We start from the raw sequence: 15,509 nt of genomic DNA on the forward strand, positions 1-15,509 counted from the left end.
ATCTTGTGGGCTTTACCCAACTTTTCCAGCAGTGTTATGTTCTAAAGTGAAAAAGTCCATAAAACCTATTAATCTTTTTTTCCCCCCACACATACAAACATACACCAAGTGTCACTAATGAGGACTTTTGGTATTCACTGTTAATTCTTCTCTGACTGCTTAAGAGAGTCATGATAACTTTTCAGCTGACCCCTCTTCCTCTAATAATCACTCACTGACTGAAAGAAAACTCTGTTCAGTCTGTGCTTTGGGTTATGTTTTGTGTTTACAAAAGTATAAATAGAAGTGTTATAGTAACATAATTAAATATATCCTTCAAGGTTTATTATGACTTGTCATGTTTGTTATCATTAACTGCAAGAGAGTATGGACCATGATTCATTCCAGTCCATTCACGGTTTTGATCATTGCTGCTCATCATCGTTATTGGTGTAAACAGTTCTTCTCTTGAGCTTTTCATGGTGTAAGTTATGAGAATTCTCCATCTTCTAGGTCATGAGGTGTAGCAGACGAGGCTGTGTTCAAAATGAACCATGTTTTGCAGAGTAAAAAGTGTAATTGAACATAACTGTTCAACGTCTCTATGAGCAGGTCACCGAACTGTCCAGATTCTCATGACTCAGAAGCTGATAACACAGGCCAGCTTTGGGTATCAACACAAAGAGCAGGATTATGGATGATTCACATCTGTCTTGCATGTCTGGAAGGATCTGATCTATAAATCCTGAAAGACATTTATTTTAAAACTCAAATGGCTTATAATTTCAAAAACTGAAATTTTCTGTTCCGATGATATATCTTGGTCATCTTGTTAAGCATGAATTATGGACTCAAGTGTCAGCAGTGTGCTTGGTTCATTATTGACGCGGAACTACGCTTTTGCTTGAAAACTGCCTGCACCCTATCTATGTAAACAAAGATTAATAAATTTTTTTTAAAAACTTCCCTCCATGTGTGTCTTTGATGTATATCCTGTGACTCTTGAATGTCAGATTAAAAGAAACATGTGCATGTTCAGATGAGTCAAATGTGCGGTGGAGCACATATTTTCTTTAGGTAAAATTTCATTTTTAACATTTTAACTTTGCAAACAAGATTTTATGTAACCACAAATTTATTTTTCATAGAAATGAATGCACGTCATGGATCCATCAACTACTGTCAAGAAATGTAACTGTTTTCTAACTTGTATGACATTATACCCACAGTATGAAGACAAAAAAAAAAAAAAAAAAAAAAAAAAGAATTGCGTACATATATGGAACTGTGTGCTTGGTGATTTACACAGAATTTCAACACAAGATACACTATGTTTTAATTAAATTGTACTAAAGCAGTGGTAGAAATTGATTTCACATCACATTGTACAGTGTGACCTTGTTACTTATTGAAAACATCATTATAATGCAAATAATCTTACCCTGCCCTTGCAATAAATGATTTGTTTTATTGTTCATTCAGCTCAGTAGAAATGATAACCTGGAACTTTTCTCTATCTGCAGTGCATGGTCTGTTGCCTTGTTTTTTAAAGAAAAATTTAAATCTTTTATACAAACATATATATATATATAACTGATATATAACTGATTTGCACAATAAAAAGAATGTTAATTATGTATGCGATTTCGGAGCTCTGTGTAAAGAAGTGAAGGCAACATTTTACGTCATATCAAGGTTTTGACGAATCGAGCAGGAGTGGGAACACCGCCCACCCTCCGTGCGAAGCGGAGCCGCTAGACAGACGCACACAGCGGAGTTCGGTGCGTCTCAGGCAGCAGTTAGCAAACCCCGCAGGAAGGCCAGTGCGGGAAGATGGCGACGGAAAAACAAAAACATGAAGGAAGAGTTAAAATTGGACATTACATTCTCGGGGATACACTTGGAGTGGGGACGTTTGGAAAGGTTAAAGGTATGTCTGACTCTCTCGGTGTCTGTGCATCCTTCAAACTGAAAGATGGTAGCAGGGAGCGCTTTTAGCTTTGGTGCTAATTTAGCCTGCTATGGATGCTAACTTGTCGCCACATCCGTAAGGTATCACATATGTTGTCATGCAGTTAGTTCAACTCGTTTGTGTTTAGTATTGCGGATTGTGGGATGTAGCTGCACATTACAGCACTATTCGCAATATCTGAGAATAATTTTTTACACATTTGTTTCACTTAGCTTTTGTAGCGCTGGAAGCTAGCCAGTGAGCCACAAGTCGCTGTCAAGACGGATACCGGGAAGTAAACCTTCCGGATTAGTGTTAGCGATAGCTCGTTAAATAGTAATAAGATGTTTATGTCCTTTCCTCCCCTATCTTGAAACATACTAAAAGTTATTTTATCGCATTGCTGAATAATTTGTCTCAGCTACTCTCTTCATGTGTTGCATCTGACATGGTGCTAAAGAATGTTTATGCATGGAAGGTATGTGTGTGTAAAGAGAGAGAGGGAACTGAGGAAAAATCCAGCCAAATTTACGCCCAGTGTTTTCAGCATTCAGGGTGGCAGGAGTAGTAACCTACCTACCTACGTCAGTACTATTTAGCTTGATTTGTACCAACTTGTCTTGCACTCTAATGCACTGTTGGATTCCATAAAGATAATTATTACTAGCTTTTAAGCTTTTCGTGAATTCAGTCCAACATAAACATTTAACCTTGCCCTTAAATTTCTTAAGTGCTGGAGCAGTCTGACCCACTCTTAAACAAAGGTTAAAAAAAAAACACCGGCGCTGACAACAGCCAGTTAATTTCCAATGGGAACGGACGACCTTCAGTGCATTCAAGGTGGTGCTCTGTGATTATGGTTTTGAGTGCTGAAGATTTAATGTTTTACTGCTGACACAACTGGTAAATCAAAAACTGCTGTTCACTAAGTTCAGTGTTTAAATGATCTGTTTTCCCATGATCTGCTCAGCTGTAATGACTTTGTGGTTGGAAAATCTGTTCTGATAAGAATTTGTTTACATCCAATTTCCTCATTCAGTTTTGGTTTTAAGTTAAATCTTCTACATATCTTTAGTTTGGAGACCACAAAAAAGAAATTGTTTTTATCTTAAGTTCTCCAGTAAAAGTTATGTTACAACCACATATTTCAATCAACATATCAGTTTGAACATTAGCCTTATTTTGTACCTAAAAGTGTTTTTTTTTTTTCTCTTCTTCTTCTTTAGCTAGTAATAAATGTAGGTCGGGAAAGTAGGCAAATGATTTGACCAAAAACCCAGTACAAATTTTCCATACAGTGATTTTCTAGCACCAGACGACAGACGGTTTCCCTCTGGAGTTGGTTTTAAGCCAGGAATGAAGCTAAAAACACTGTGAACATTGGACTTGAATTTATCAAGGGGACAGTAACATGACTTTAAACAAACACAGTTGTTTATCTCTGTCTACTACATGTAAATAAGCAACTGCAATGACATCTTTATAAAGATGTGAAGTAATTGTGAAGGGTTTTGTTTACACTGTCCTGCTCAGTGCTGGGTATTCAGACGTAACCTGTTAAACTGGTTTTAATGTGATATTACTTTTTTTAATCGGGTAAAATTAGTATTTTTATGATAAGTTTTTTTTGTTTGTATTGTTATTATTATTTTATGTTTGCTCTGTTAATACGTTTTCATTGTTTACATGTTTTTTCATGTCCATGCACTCTCATATTCTTCTCCTTCAGTGGGCCAACATGAGCTTACCAGACACCAAGTGGCGGTGAAGATCTTGAACAGGCAGAAGATCCGCAGCTTGGATGTGGTGGGAAAGATTCGCAGAGAGATCCAGAACCTCAAGCTTTTCAGACACCCCCACATAATTAAACTGTAAGTCCTAGATTACACACTGCTCACTGCCCCATAATCCCCCTACTGTCACATTAATGCCACCCACTAAGCTATTTCCAAACGTTAATAGTGTGTTTGAGAATACATCCATCTAGGATGATATCTGTCTGACCCAGTCTCCTCTTCCATCAGTCCTCTTCTTGTTTTTCAGAATTGCTTAGTTTGTTTATCCCCACTGTTAGCCTTTAATTTTGTACAAAAGTACATCAGAATGAATGCCGTTCCTCACTGTTGACCTCAGTCTTGGATTTAAGCCTAGCTAAATGTGCACTCATAAGAATTGCCAAATGTTCGTGACATTGCTCTTAACATCTGAACCCCTTAAAGCTGGAGGATAACAGACAGTTTGAGTCATTATTGAACATGTGATCTGACTGTGAAACTAAACTGCCTGGCTTGGTTTGGCACAGTAATGACTCTAGCCACTATTATGGTGAAGAACATACTGTATTTTTAACATATCATTGTATTCTGTAGTGGCACACTGGTGATATAAAAAGCACTGATGTTAATATTTAGTCAGAAAGTTATTGTGGTACATCCTGTCTCATGTGAATGTCCACAAGCACCGTGCCACTGTTATAAGGCTACTAAATGGACCGGAAGGCGTTGCTAACAACTCAAATACCAACTCCATGTCATGCATGTGGCTCAAGAATGTAAACTTTGTGTGAGTGTCAGAGAGAGATCCCATCTTTAACAGGGTTCACAGACCACTGGAGCAAAGTGCAAAGCATTGCTTGTTGAGTTTAATAACAAATGGAGCAATACAACTTCTTATACTTTTTTTTTTTTTTTTTTTTTTTAACTAATTGCCTTATAAAAGTTAACCTTAAACTAGGACAGTTTGATGTTTTATTTGATGATAAAAATCATCCCAGGAAATTCTTCACTTTGGTTTCCAAATTAGTTTGTAGTCTGTTGCACATTGGCCAGTCTTAATATTTGCCCTGTGAAGTGTCAGATAAACCTGCATCGTTGTTCTTTGTGAAGCATTTATGCTCAACAGCTTTGCTCTATGCATCAGTGTCCATAGTTCAACTGTTACACGTTTGAGCTCAAAAACTTGAACTCTGCAGCTTAAAGGGGCAAAAAGTGAAACTGTTTCACCACAAGGTTTGCTGTTGTGCAATGCCTGTAGACCAAAACAAGGTGTCATGTGCCACACCTCCCTCTACCTCTTCTGCTTACCCCCAACTTGCATCGTCTTCTAACGAATATGCAAAGTGCAAACACACTAAGCAAAACAATATCACGATTTTGTGGAACATGTCGAAGTAACTTATAACATTTGTGTTGTTACTGACTGTCCAGGAGAAGAGCTAGCTTCGAGTCAAATTGTAGCCTCTTTAGCTCTCGCTGTGCTCGCCACCTTAAAATACAAGGCCAATGTTATTCCGGGTTATGTCCCTTTCTTTGTTCAAAAACTTCTTCATCAGCGACCATAGTTCGGGTCAGGTGACTATTTCTTTAATTTTAGCTCTACACTACTTTTGCCATTTTCTAAGTGACATGCCTCCTATCGACTGCTAATTGTGCATCCATCTTACATCCTACCCGTACTGTGAGCTCTCTCCAGACAGTAAAAAAAACAGTCATATGTTGACTCTTGTCTTATCTCTTGCTCTGTCTCTGGCTCTGTTTTGTTTCCTCTTAGCCTCCAATAATGTTTTCTAACGTTTCTTTGCTGAATCAGCCACGATGCACATTCAAAACAGCCAGTTTGTTTACATCTGCTTGCTAGCATGTGACGCTTGCGCAAAGTGAAACTCGGTTGCAACCTCACGCAGCCCCCGGGATGACAAAAGTTGCAGCAGGATGCTGCTAAACGTGGCTTCTGAAATGCACATAATAGGTGTCACTGTGCCATTAAATGAGTCAGGAATGCAGAGTTTTAAGGTTGAAAAGTTATAGAGTGGGTATTTAAAATACTGAGCAAAAATACATTTGTTTTGTAGTAGAATAAGAAGAAAATGACACAGCTTTCTTCAGACCTTTGTCAACCCCCATGCTACATTTGCTTAACAGTAAAGTTGTTTTTATTTATACATATTTCTGTAATGTGTCTGATGTCAGCATTACATGTGAATCTGAATAACTGGAACTGCTGATAAAATCACGTTATTTCTTTTGAGATCTGGGTCTTTTGGACAGCGTCGGTTTAGTCATTATTAATGTCTGACAAAATCAATATGCATGATTTGAAGTACATAGCATCCATCTGGGTAATAAGCTACTAGCATCACACTGCATGTGCAAACAGCTTATTCACAAATGCTGTTGTTCACTCTTATGTGCCACTGATCAGAGAAGAAGCAGAGAGAAGTGTGAGTTGATAAACACATCTAGGCCTTGATGTGACAGGGCATACACGGAAATTGACTTTACTTTTTGGACTGCTTTATGTTAAACAAATCTAATCCTATAAAATATTTACACTATAGAACAGTATTTGAAAGCAAAGGAGAGAAAGGGACATAATGGGATGCAATTAAACATGGGCTGATAAAATATTTAAAATGACGGATTGATTTTTTTTTAAGGCTTTTTTTTTTTTTAAACACTGGTTTGGATTAGTCACTGATATACTATTTCTCACTCTGGATCTTGTACTCATTTTGGTGAGTCATATATATATATAACAAAACAAATGTATTTCCCTTAAGTTCTAATGTTTTTCTATTCCACAGTCAAATCTCAGCTTATAAATGCATCCTCCTCTCATTTTTTAAACATGAAAACTGATGGCCGGTGGCCATCTGAGTAGTTGTGATTGTTACATTTGCAAACCGTTTTTGATGCGTGTCAACTTTGTTTTCATTGCTGTAGGTATCAGGTTATTAGCACCCCCACAGATATCTTCATGGTAATGGAATATGTCTCAGGTGGTGAGCTTTTCGACTACATCTGCAAAAATGGAAAGGTAACGCACTATGATCCTGAAAATGGTCTTATGTATGTAGATATCCTGTATTTTCTACAACACTTCTTACATATGACATATTTCATTTTAAACAAGATGTTTAGAACACAGAACACTGGCTTCCTGTGCTTGCTGTAATTATCAAAATGTTATCTTTAAACTGCATGAAACACAAGCCAACAGCAATAACATGACATAAAGTGAAGCTTACTCAGCAGTGATGTGTTAACTGAGTCACAGTGAAGATCACACCTAATGGGTAATTTCTGCTTTGACAGTTGGATGAAAAGGAGAGTCGTCGACTGTTTCAGCAGATTATTTCAGCGGTAGACTATTGCCACAGGCACATGGTGGTACACCGAGACCTCAAGCCTGAAAATGTCCTGCTCGATGCGCACATGAATGCCAAGATTGCAGATTTTGGTAGGTTTCCCTAAGTCCTAAACCTTAGTGTCCAAATAAGAGGCAGTTTGTTAATATGATAGTTATAGACACAAATCTAATTAAGTTTCTGTTTGCGTTAGTACAAGGGTGGCCAACGTTGGTCCTTGAGAGCCACAATCCTGCAGGTTTTACATGCATCCCTGCACCGACACACCTGACTTAAACTAATGAGTCATTGTGAAGATCCTTATAGGCTGTTGGATCCATTTAATTTGAGGGTGTGTTGGTGCAGGGATGTTGGCCACCCCTGCATTAGTAACTCAGTGGTATTCTACAGCATAATGTGTTTTTTACTATGTTGTTGCAATGACTTGTTTCCCTGGCTGCCAGAAAAGAAGGCATTTGTTTCCTTACTGGGAGGCTGAGCTTGAGCTGTGGTGACTGTAGAAACTCAAACATTTTTACTTTGATTCCTCTTAGCTGTAACTAAAACCCTTACTGTCGTTACCTGCACCAAATCATTATTCAATACTAATCACAAAAAGGAGAAAGGAGGTGCAGCATTTGTCATGAAAATGTCCAGATTTTGTTCAGCTAAGTATTTAAAAAGTTTATCTTAAACTCCATCCTAATGTTTGTAATAGGAAATGTATTATGTGGTTAATCTACAAGCATCTACAGGCTGTATAACAGTGTAAAATGCCTTGCAGGTTTGTCAAACATGATGTCAGATGGAGAGTTTCTGAGAACAAGTTGTGGTTCTCCAAATTATGCTGCTCCTGAGGTCATTTCAGGAAGGTAACTAGTTTGGTTGTTCTTTACCCTCATTTATCAGTCTGACATTGACGTAGAACTAAAACAATTCTCCCATTATTAAATGTCTTGCATGTTGGAGAGATAAACTAAATTGAGTCAAACATTGCTTCATGGTTGATTATGTATTTCTGTCTTCAGATTATATGCTGGTCCAGAGGTGGATATATGGAGTAGTGGTGTCATTCTCTATGCCTTATTGTGTGGGACACTCCCCTTCGATGACGATCATGTGCCAACACTCTTTAAAAAGATCTGTGATGGGATCTTTTTCACCCCGCAGTATCTGAATCCTTCAGTAATAAGCCTCCTCAAACACATGCTGCAAGTGGACCCAATGAAAAGAGCCACCATCAAAGAGATCCGGTAAGCCCAGTGAGATTATTTACTAAGCCAAAAACGCAATGACTTTCTAGTCTGTCTTGTCAAGATCATAAGTCAGAGCATCGTTTGATAAGAATGCTGGTATGTAAGTAAAGGCTTATTTCCCCTGTTGCATTCATGGTTTGTGGTTTCTTAAATTATCATATCTCCCTCACAGAGAAGATGAGTGGTTCAAACAAGACCTACCCAAGTACTTGTTTCCCGAAGACCCCTCCTATAGCAACAACATGATTGATGATGAGGCCCTGAAAGAGGTATGTGAGAAGTTTGAGTGCACAGAAGAGGAGGTTTTGACCTGCATATATAGCCGCAATCATCAAGATCCATTAGCCGTCGCCTACCATCTCATCATTGACAATCGTCGCATCATGAGCGAAGCCAAGGACTTCTACCTGGCGTCCAGCCCTCCCGACTCTTTTCTAGACGACCAGCACCTGACTTCATCTGGTGGAGCTGTGGCCGGTATTATCAAGCCCCACCCCGAGCGTGTACCCTTTCTCGTGGCGGAGACTCCTCCTCGGCCTCGCCACACACTGGATGAACTAAACCCCCAGAAGTCCAAGCACCAGGGTGTGAGAAGAGCCAAGTGGCACCTGGGTATCCGCAGTCAGAGCAGACCCAATGATATCATGTCAGAAGTGTGTCGTGCCATGAAACAGCTTGGTTATGAGTGGAAGGTGAGGAAGAAAGTTCATGAGAGACTTTTATAGAATGCAAGTATTTTTAAGAGCCATTTTTTTTTACAGTCGTTATCTTTTTATTACCCCTCCAGGTTGTGAATCCATATTATCTACGTGTAAGAAGGAAGAATCCCATCACTGGGATGCAAACCAAGATGAGCCTTCAACTCTACCAGGTGGACAGTAGAACCTACCTCCTTGACTTCCGTAGCATAGACGGTAAGTTTGCTAACACTGCTCTGCAGGAGCAGACAGTAAAATAATCTGCATTTGGGTTGTACTTCATTTTTAAAGTCACTGTGTCAGCTTAAAAAAAAAAAAAAACAGACCGATTGTGGAAATACACAAACTAACAGTCTCTAAAAGGCTTGATGGTCCAAATAAAATAAAGAAATTTATATTTTATTGAATTTATTTGCCTTTTTATTTAGCCGGTAAGCTCCCAGTTAAATGTTAGATCTCTTCTTCCAGGAGTCCTGGATTAAATTATTGTGGAAATCAGTTGCACATAAAGGTCCATGATTGAATTTAAGAAGCTGCAAGTATATTCAGCTTTATTTTTATTTTATTTTTTTTTATTTTTATTTATTTCAATTGTAAATATATTAGAGTTATTTGTGTGATAATAGCTACATTTTCATGAATAAATACAATCAGACGGATCCACCTCCGTTTCTTTTTATGTAGTGCTTTAAAGTTTATTTTTTTGACTGCAGAGAGAGAGCATTGCAGTTTCTTTAAAGGGAAGTTTGTAATGGCAGCTTCCTGTGGCTCCAGGAAGGCGATCAGCTGGTTAAACTGGGGGGTTTTCCATATCCGAATAAACCTGAGGATCCTTGGCTATGGAAGCTTACTCTGGTGACTTCACACCATAAACATGTTTAAACTGGGGCTGGGTAATATAACAAAAGAATATTGTTATGATATAGCTTCAATATTGATCAATCTCAGTCTTGTTAATTTTATAGTTTATTAATACTGTCAGTTTCAAAAGGACATTATTGATGACTGAAAGATAAAACAGATAGTTAAACTTTAAAGCAATCGACTTGAGGTACATTACGACTAATTAATGGACTGGAGTCAGTAACTTTTAAATAGTTTTATTGCCTAGTCCCAGTTTAATACTTTTTATTAAGCTAGTTTATTATTTTTAACTGGACCAAAGACCTCAGATCACACAGGGGGGTTAGGAATGAGCTATCAGCAGGATGCAAGTTACATTCATACATCTTGACTCTATCTGCAAGTTGCTGCTTTCAGTTTCATAGTTTCAGTGTGGGATAGTTTGCTTGGTAAATGATTGTTTCCCTAACGGAAATATTAAACGGTTCATTTTTGTTACTGTAATATTCGGAGTAAAATTAGCTCAGAGGTGGTGCATTCCTTTCCATGTGGGGTTGGAGTTGATTTAAAACACCGTAGTTCCCATTGCACTCGAAGCAGGGTGGTGGTGTTTTTTAAATATTGTAGATTTGACACATGAATTCTGGCTGGATTTGTTTTCTAGTTGTGGTCTCAGATAATATGACAGTGTGAACGTGGCTGATTTAGTTCCAGACTTATTTGTTTGACCAAAGTATTTAAGATTTTTTAAATGAAATTGAACACAATCGATTTAGTTTGTGCTTTCCGAAAAGTTAAGAAAGTCCCTAGTTCTTTTTTTTCTTTATTTTATTTTATTTTTTTTATATATCTCTTTCTAATAACTTACATATTCTAGCACAACATCCATTATATTAATTTTATAAACGTAACAGAACTATATGAAGTAACTCCTACTACTTCTTTGTTTTACTGAGACTGCAAGTTCATCTGTTAACAGAAAATCTAAATTTACTATTGCACAGGTTATACTAACATCTGTGCTATCCAACTCCTAATTATTGCAATAACCGCTTATTAATGTGCTTCTCGGTGGTGGTGTTTGTTAAGATGTCAGTGGCAGGAGGGGTAAAAGTTAGTGATAAAAATTAATGATTGTTTAGGACCAACAAACAGGAGTGAATTATTCAGCATGCAGGCCTGAACTGAGTAAATGTTTCCGAGCTAACTTCCAAGTCAAAAGTTATTTTATAATCAATGCCCTTTTCTTTTAATGAAAACAGTGTGTAACAGACATGTTTCTTCACTAATTACCTGAACTGAAGTGTTTTCTCAAAAACCTGAGAGATTGTTAAGGTCTGCGAGAACTTTTATTTCTCTGCTTCTGAATAAACTTAAACATTTTTCTTCTATTATAAATCGATGACTTTGCTCTTATTTTGATTTTTTTAAATGCTCTATATCTTGAAAATAATTAAAAGTCTGATGGAAGATTTGCTTCTTTATTGCTCAAGGTGTTGGATCAATGATATTTTAAATATATTGTCTTTACTAGAATTATTATATAAGGTGGAGCAATGTAGTTGTAGGAGCATGTTGATGTTAATCAAGATAATTTAGCTCCCTGTATGTATGTATGTAGTGTTTATTTTTATGTTTCTTTGCTATAGTCTGCTGGCTCTGTGTAGACTCCATAAATGATTGACTCAGTTTTGAGCTCAGGAAATCTGTGTGGGTGGTTGACGGCACCTCAAAGAAATTGTTAGATAGGAGTGGTGTTGTCAGCTTTTGATGTAGCACAAGCATGCTGTGTAAACAGTAAAAGGCTCAAATTTGTCGGTAGGCTACAGTCAATTCACCTCTGATAATTATGTTTTGCTAAAGTTGCAACTGAAGTGTTTTAGGAGTGGATCACTGATTTAATTTGACATTGAAACCAAAAGATCTGAAATATATAAAATGCTTTTCTGATGGTAGTGAAGAGTTGCACTGTTTCTGCAGGGTGTGCCAGTTGAAATGCAGCAGTTTAAGAGCTTTTTAATGGCACTTTGTAGGGCAATTTTAAACCTTTTCTTTTTCATAACGATAACCTGCCAAAGAATGACATAAAACCAGCAAAGACAATAATGTCTGAAATTATGTTAGTGTAATAATTTAGAAAATGTGCTTCAACTTCGACAGTCATTTGCATCACTCGCAGATATTTATCATTATAAAATTATTCTTTTAATTCGTCATGCTTAATTTCCTGTGCAGGAAATGAACACAGTACATTTTTAATCAATTTATTTATTTATCTACTTATATATTTTCTATGTTTATATATCAATTGTTATGAAAAAAAAACTTTTTTTTTGTGTTTTCAGATGATATGTTGGAGACAAAATCTGGAACTGCTACCCCTCTCCGCTCTGGATCTGTGGGCAACTACCGTACCACTATTAAGAACGATGTAGATGGAGCAGATTCAGCCACGTCTAGCACTGTGCAGCCCACCAAGACCGCTGAAGGCTCTTTAGCTTCATCCTTGACCTCATCCATCGACTCAACGGGAGGGGTGGACAGCCTGTCTGTCCCTCGACCTGGAAGCCACACCATCGAGTTCTTTGAGATGTGCGCAAATCTTATTAAACTACTTGCACGATAGCTTGCAAAACAATCATAGCTAGCCTTTTCTCCTCTCTGAGTGTCTTTATAGCAATAAACATGCAACCGATTCATGGCTCAGTTCATCCTGGCTGAGGATGAAGTGATTGTTCCATGGCACTGATGCAGGTTGGTGTTCCCTAAGCTGAAGGGATGTATACTGAGCTGACTGGGTTTGGAAGGGTTATAGGGAAAGAAGAATGGCAAGCTACATAACTAGCTAGGACAGAACAACATTTAGGAAGGGGTCTTACAGTTTCCTGATCAATTTAATGTCCATATCCCACCTATTAGCACATGCGGAAGTGATTACACTGAACGTTCTGTACTGCAGCCAGTGAGCCTGCTATTCCGTACAGAGAAAAACATCACGTTTATACCTGCAGAGAAGGAAGCCACAGGTTGTGTTTCACAATCAAATGGCAGTCATGGAATGCAGGAAGCACTTTTGCACAAATTTCTTTTATTTCCTGCTGCTTATCTTTTTCTCTCAGTGGGTATCAGAAAAGTGGTGCAGGTGTACTGGGGTGCTGCATTGGCCTGTGCCCATCACATTTAATGGACTCTAAAGGAGTACAGTGACCCCTGTATTCCTGCCATGTGTCAGGGACTAAAGAATACTTCATTAGATTTATGTTTGGTTTTCCGTTTTGTTAATCTCATGACAAAAGTCTAAATGTACATGGTTTTGTCCTTATTGTAACTTGTTTGAATTTGTCTGTCCCCTACATTTTATATATATATAAAGACATGGCTATATTTATCAATGCATTAAGTGGACAGAGTGTTGGTTCTAACAGAATTCAATTCTCTTTTTTTTTTCTTTTTTTGCATTAAGCTGTATTGCTGGATGGTATATATTCCTTTCTTTTTTAAACTGTTTTAAGCCAATGTCACAGTTTTGTTTCCATCAATCACAATTATTCTGATACTTGATTGTTTTTCAAATAACTATAGCCTGCTTTTACCATTTAAGAATTTTGTCACGATAGTCAAAATGTTAAAATATCATTTTCAGTGTCTGTTTTTTTTATATTATTATTAATGAATAGGATTCAAGTATGATTACTGAGTGAAATGCCTTTCGCCTACATTCATTTCATAAATGCCAATCCATCATGTGTAGAGGCCTCTGCGGTCCAATTTGAAAATGAGCAGTAGCAGTTATATGCAGTGCATTGACAGTGTTTGTTGGAAGGTAGATACACCCATAATATAGTCACCTCTGGGTCTGTTTCTTCTTTTTTTTTTTTTTGATTGCTTACACATTTGAAGGTGACCTTAATCGAAGCTTTACATATGTTTAAACCTGAACCAGACTTGTATACATGGAATTATCGGGTACTGTAAATGTTGACAGAAAAAAAAGAAAAGCAAAAACATTAAGATCCTAAATGAGCGGCAGATTTATATTGTTTAATGTGTCATTCCATTTCCTGTCCACAGTCTTAAACTTTTAAGTGGAGTCTTTCCGGCTGCCTTACCATTATCAGTACTGTTCATCAGTTTTAATGTCAGTAGAAGTTTGAATTTAGTCCTGGTTATTGGCATCTATTGTAATTTTAAGGTTTGAAATCCACAATTTATATTGTCAGTGTTCACTCGGAAGTACTGTTAAACATAAACTGATTTCTCAAAGCATTTGGCATTAAAGGGAAAAGAGGGAAAATCGTGAATGCAAAAATTTGACATCTGAACATATTGTGTCCAAACTACTGAAAACATCAGTAACTGCTATCATCATTAAAAATGGCAATAGGAATACCAAAGCAAAGTTACAGTATAAATTAAACTGGATTCTCATTTTGTTATACTCATTTATTTGGAACATTCTTACCGAAAGTCAAACACCTGAGGTTTTTTTTCTTTTGTGTGTGTGCCTGTTAGATGTTAAAATGTGTTTTCCAGTGTTAAGCTCTTCACAGCTTTAAAATTGAATAAGATTTAATTTATAAACAATTTACATTTAGGAGGTATAACTACAAAAACTGTTCAGTGACAATAATTGTGATCATGTTTCTCTTTTCCTGCACAACTGGTTTGAACTGAAATATTTAGTTGATATTTGACCTTTATGTCTCAGTTTTAAACTGCAGTGAACAAAATGGTCTTGGAGAGATATTGTAAAATTTTACATTTATATTCATTATAAAGGGCAGTTGCAAGTATTGATAACCAAAACTTGTCATTGCTTATATGATGGGTTTTGTAGGAAAGACGAATGTGTGCAAAAACATTTACTTTTTGCCAGCTGATAAGTGTCTTGGAAGACTGTTCAGTGTGATGACTGAACTGCTTCAAAGAAATGTTTTATTTTTGTTTGGTGTTAAAGGGGACCCTACCAAGATGATCACTGTAAATCTGAATGCATAGTGTTGAATCATTTGTATACACAACTGCCTAATAAACTGCTAAATTGCACACTGTCTTCAAGCCTCTGTCTACTTATACCCCCCCCCCCTCTTTTTTTTTTTTTTTACTTATTAAAAAATTGCTTCTGTTACCTGAAGTGGAGTACAAAATTAATATTAGCATCACATGCAATAAATCATTTCAAGGAAACGTAATCACATTTTTTTCACTAATAGCCAGAATTATTCAACTGATGGTTTTTGGTTTTGTTTTTTTCTTCTTCACAGATGATTTAAATGTTATTCAGGACAGTCTACAGTACAGGTGCTGCAAAAATAAAGGTACTGGAAAGCTGTCATAATTTTAAGTAGAAGAAAGGCTTTAAAATATATAATATATTTAATATATATATATATATATGTATATATATATATATATATATATAAATTAAGTGACAGGTGTTTAAATTGCTAAATGTAGCATAGATTTATAGCTGAATTTATCCATTTAATTTAAAGATTTTTTTCTGTGTACGGTAGAAAATGGTCAAAGACTAGACATATGTAAACATAATAGCTTCCGGGTTATGCTGCATTCATGAAGTTCAAAAGAATGAGGAAAATAGATATCATTCTCAGTTTCTTGGTTTTCATGTATCCATTCAGAATAGTTAATAACAA

General features: G+C 36.8%; 1 protein-coding gene across 1 annotated transcript; it reads left to right on the top strand.

The window, feature by feature from the left end:
• The first annotated feature begins 1,715 nt into the window (after positions 1-1,715).
• Positions 1,716-14,898, top strand: prkaa1 (protein kinase, AMP-activated, alpha 1 catalytic subunit). Its single transcript, XM_041969697.1, has 9 exons — positions 1,716-1,909; positions 3,660-3,801; positions 6,652-6,745; positions 7,024-7,168; positions 7,840-7,927; positions 8,084-8,308; positions 8,484-9,003; positions 9,099-9,225; positions 12,198-14,898. The coding sequence occupies exons 1-9, from the start codon at positions 1,813-1,815 to the stop codon at positions 12,476-12,478; spliced, it is 1,719 nt and encodes a 572-aa protein (XP_041825631.1). The 5' UTR covers positions 1,716-1,812; the 3' UTR covers positions 12,479-14,898.
• Positions 14,899-15,509: the final 611 nt, after the last annotated feature.

The sequence above is a fragment of the Melanotaenia boesemani genome, chromosome 19 (genome assembly GCF_017639745.1).
Source record: "Melanotaenia boesemani isolate fMelBoe1 chromosome 19, fMelBoe1.pri, whole genome shotgun sequence".
Taxonomy (NCBI): domain Eukaryota; kingdom Metazoa; phylum Chordata; class Actinopteri; order Atheriniformes; family Melanotaeniidae; genus Melanotaenia; species Melanotaenia boesemani.